This window comes from Notolabrus celidotus, unplaced genomic scaffold (assembly GCF_009762535.1).
Source record: "Notolabrus celidotus isolate fNotCel1 unplaced genomic scaffold, fNotCel1.pri scaffold_154_arrow_ctg1, whole genome shotgun sequence".
NCBI lineage: Eukaryota > Metazoa > Chordata > Actinopteri > Labriformes > Labridae > Notolabrus > Notolabrus celidotus.
In genome coordinates this window covers 150,368-154,816 of record NW_023260026.1, presented here as the reverse complement: position 1 = coordinate 154,816, position 4,449 = coordinate 150,368, and the positions used below count along the sequence as shown (strand labels likewise).

The window sequence follows — 4,449 nt, the reverse complement described above, 5'->3', positions numbered from 1 at the left end:
AGGTTTCCCTTCATGTTTCCAATCTGACATCTGGAAACTGAGACTAGCACACACTCTGGGTCAGGTATTATGAGGAAACAGCAGAGTTAAAGGTAGACACCAAACCTGCAAACCCCTCTCTGGACCCTTCTTTAACAGAAACACAAACTCTGTTTGATGCAATATCATGGTTTATTTCTTTATTCATGTTTCATAATGACAATGATCAGAAACAGAAGCTCACACACTCAGAACTATGACTTCATTGTGCCGTATGTAGTCCTCTGTTGGTACGGTAGGACAGTATGTGTGTGTGCTGAGTGTGGGTTTTTATATACGTGTGAGGACATGATAGATAGATAGATAGATAGATAGATAGATAGATAGATAGATAGATAGATAGATAGATAGATAGATAGATAGATAGATAGATAGATAGATAGATAGATAGATAGATAGATCCACAGAGAGGTCTCTAATCTGAGCACTGGTTGGATGGATTGATTGATGGATGGATGAATGGATGGATGAATGGATGGATGAATGGATGGTTGGCTGAATGGTTGGCTGGAGGGATGGATGGATATGTGGATGGATGGATGGATGGATGGATGGATGGATGGATGGATGGATGGATGGATGGATGGATGGATGGATGGATATGTGGATGGATGGATAATGGGTGGGTGGGTGGGTGGATGGATGAATGGTTGGCTGGAGGGATGGATGGATATGTGGATGGATGGATGGTTGGATGGATGGATGGATGGATGGATGGATGGATGGATGGATGGATGGATGGATGGATGGATAGGTGGATGGATGGATGGATGGATGGATGGATGGATGGATGGATGGATGGATGGATGGATGGAGAACTGATAGACAGACAAACTGAGAGACACACAGACAGACAGACAGATAGACAGATAGATAGATAGATAGATAGATAGATAGATAGATAGATAGATAGATAGATAGATAGATAGATAGATAGATAGATAGATAGACAGATAGACGGATAGATGGATAGATAGACAGACAGACAGACAGACAGATAGATAGATAGATGGATAGATAGATAGATAGATAGATAGATAGATAGATAGATAGATAGATAGATAGATAGATAGACAGATAGATAGATGGATAGATGGATAGATAGACAGACAGATAGATAGATAGATAGATGGATGGATAGATAGATAGATAGATAGATAGATAGATAGATAGATAGATAGATAGATAGATAGATAGATAGATAGATAGATAGATAGATAGATAGATAGATAGATCTTTTCTGTGTCTGCTGTGTGTAAATATTTCCAGACACCTTTGTGTGTACGCAGCACGAGATATACTTGAAGACCATCACAGAGTTGTTTCTAATGATACAGAGCGACAGTAAGGATACATTCATTACTAACATGCCACAGGTGTATATCAGAACGCAGGCACACAGTTGTCCCGGTGCAGGCTGAGGCTGAAACAACATGCTTTCATTCAGCCGAGTTATCAAATATGTGATACATGCTGTTTAATGTCAGACTGTGAAAGTCTGGTCAATCCAATCCAGGCTTGTCTGCTCCACTTATCATAAGAGACGTTAGAAGGGTTTCTCCTTGAAGTCCCCAGAACATGTTAACTCTGGTTTTTGTTCTGCTTGTTTCTAAAACAGAGGCCGGCTGCTTTTATTCATCTCTCTGTCTCTCTCTGTCTCTCTCTCTCTCTCTCTCTCTCTCTCTCTCTCTCTCTCTCTCTCTCTCTCTCTCTCTCACTCTCTCTCTCTCTCTCTCTCTATCCACTTCCTTCATGTCTCATAACTGCATTTCAAATGTGCCTGAACAAATCCTGTTTCAGGTTCTTGAAGGATTAAATACCTGATGTCACTAATAAACCTGTCCTCGTTGGCTTTCCTAGAGCAGAAAGGACTGTGAGGACGCAGGATTGATCTTCAAAATGAACCCATTGACTCTAAACATCTTGAAACCATGACTTCAGTTTGCTGTTCCTTTCATTATTTAGAACCAATTGTTTTCTTCATTAAACCAATGTGCAAACAGAACGCTGAGGAACAGACTGGTAGATATGAAATAGAACATGAAGTAGATTCTGTTGATGGTTTTGGTCATTCTGGTCCAGTAGCCGGGTTTCTCTTCTTCCTTCCTGCTGCTGAGAAGCAGAGCCACTGTTTTTAAAACCTCCCTCAGCTCCTCGAATAGATTCTCTGAGTCGTGGGACTCCTCGGTCAGCTGGCTGCTGCTAACCTGCAAAAAAGTCATTTAAAGCTGGGGTTGGTGTTCAGATTTAGATCCACTTTTTGTTTTCCTGGTTAAAATGATCTTTATGTCCTGATGGTAATCAATACATAATGTGTTCTTAAAAAAGAGGTAAAAAAGCTGCTATCTACAGCCGGAGTAAACCTGGGAAAACACCAACCAATCACAGTTTTTGGGGTCGAAAATTTTCAACCAATCAAACCCTGTCCTGCCGTTCTGCCCGCCTCCTGCAGAGCGTACATGTCCCCGGCGTTCACTCCCCGTCTCCTGCCTCTGCTTCCCCTGACTCTACTGACTGCCCCTCTCGCTCCACCTCGGGCCTGTCCCCTCTGACCCCATGAGGGTCTTTGCTCAGGACTGTAGTCCGGATCAGAGTCTAAAAAGCTCTCACCACGGGGGCTCTGACAAGCAGAAGAATGAATGACATTTAGTAAGTCCTACAGAAATGAAGATGTACTGTAGCGTCCGTCCGGACGCCGTAGGGATGACGAGCCGATTCGTGAACACATTGATCTTTACTAACCGGTCACTGTCGGCCGTGAATCAGTCACGATCATATGGTCACGAATCAGCTGCACTCATGCATATGAGTGGGGGCGTCGTTTTGGGGGAGCACCGAGGGGGCCCACGGACTCATCTTGGTTTAGGTTTAGGTTTTGTTATTGGTGCTCTGTATCTGTGGGATTAACAGTAAATACACAGTAAAAGTCTTCCTGATCTCTTGTACCTCAGGCAGCAGCTCTGGGGGCATCTCACCAGGGGACACATCAAAGACACGCCCACAGGGACATGATTTATTCATGTCTGCAAAAATGCATTCCACAGGTTAGTGCATGCTCAAAGTAGCAACAATTATAAAGGATTATAAATGATTATTTGTTCTATTTTCAATCAGAAATACATCTGCAAACTTTGCTCCTTGTTGAATCTCACCTCTAAAGAAGTGATGCATTCTTCCTGGTTTCTCTCCACAGTTGTCTTCTGGGCTTTGGTCTTCATCTGCCTCTTTGTCCTGGGACACATCGTCTTTTTCCTTCAGGTACATCATCAAGATCGTCTCCAAGAGGCTCAGCATCATGAAACCAAAAGCCCCGATACAATAGATCGCTGAAGAAAGAAAGAAGCAGTATGAATACCTAAAGACACGTTTCTACCTACACATTGAGTCAGTATGTGCTGCTGAAGAGCAATCACTAGAGGAAGACTCTGGGCTTCTTCACCTATAAGGGGGATCCTGTCTGAAGAAGAAGGCAGAATATCGTTCAGAATCAGCTGCATCACTGTGACAGCCAGCAGCACAGTGACCTTGAAGCTGAGCTTCTCACCTCCGCTCTCTGAGATGAGGAAGGAGGCCAAGTCCAGAAACAAGAAGAACAGGATGGGGAGTATGAAGTTGACCACATAGAGGACTGATCGCCTCTTTATGGTGAGCTGTGAAATCATTTTTAAGATTATGGAATTACAATTCAGTCAGAATTATTCAAAGTAAACTTTTTCATTTTTGAACCATACTGAGAGTTATTAAAGAATTTAAAGTGGACTCATTGTCACAGAAATGAAGCTGTTTGATGGAGTAAGTCAGTAAAATAGAGGAACATGGAGGAACATAGTCCATCTCCTGCTAAATGAAATGTAGGATTCCAGTATTGTGTTAAAAAATCAGGTATGTGTTGATGCATAGAAGCTAATGCTCTGCAGCGGTTGTTCATGTTGTTAAATGGATATAATCAATATGTGTATTGTTACTGACCTATTCTGACAAGACACAACAACGAGGTCTCTGAAATGTAATGAAGAAAATATTCAAATAAGTGTGTGTATCAATGTCTGTACTCACCGTGTAAATGAGCACGCTTCTGTTAAATTGAAAATTTATGAGCAATTTGGTTTCCACTGTCACGTTCATGAGAAGCCACTCAGACTCATCCTGCATCTGCCCACGAGTAGAGTTTAACATATCTTTATTCTTCTGAAATGAAAGGAGCTCCATTTCATTAACTGAGGGTGGAGAAAAAACAGTGTTAGGGTTTCATTCCAGTTTAAACAGAGACAAAGTGTCTGGTATGTTTGTATTGGTGAAGTTATAGTCCTGTACTAGCCTGGCGTCCCCAGACCCTTTGATATCACTGAATGGGTCTAGATCTGCTCATTTCCTTTCCCCAGATGGTGTTAGCAATGGCTGCATCAGAAG

At 42.2% G+C, this 4,449-nt stretch overlaps 1 protein-coding gene across 1 annotated transcript; it reads right to left on the bottom strand.

Moving 5' to 3' along the window:
• Positions 1-2,059: 2,059 nt before the first annotated feature.
• LOC117808807 (5-hydroxytryptamine receptor 3A-like) lies at positions 2,060-4,191 on the bottom strand (the record flags this gene model as incomplete). Its single annotated transcript, XM_034678466.1, has 5 exons — positions 4,096-4,191; positions 3,479-3,689; positions 3,168-3,365; positions 2,959-3,035; positions 2,060-2,246 (listed from the first exon to the last, which is right to left on the bottom strand). Coding segments are annotated over exons 1-5 (769 nt in total), but the record flags the coding sequence as incomplete, so codon positions are not given.
• Positions 4,192-4,449: the final 258 nt, after the last annotated feature.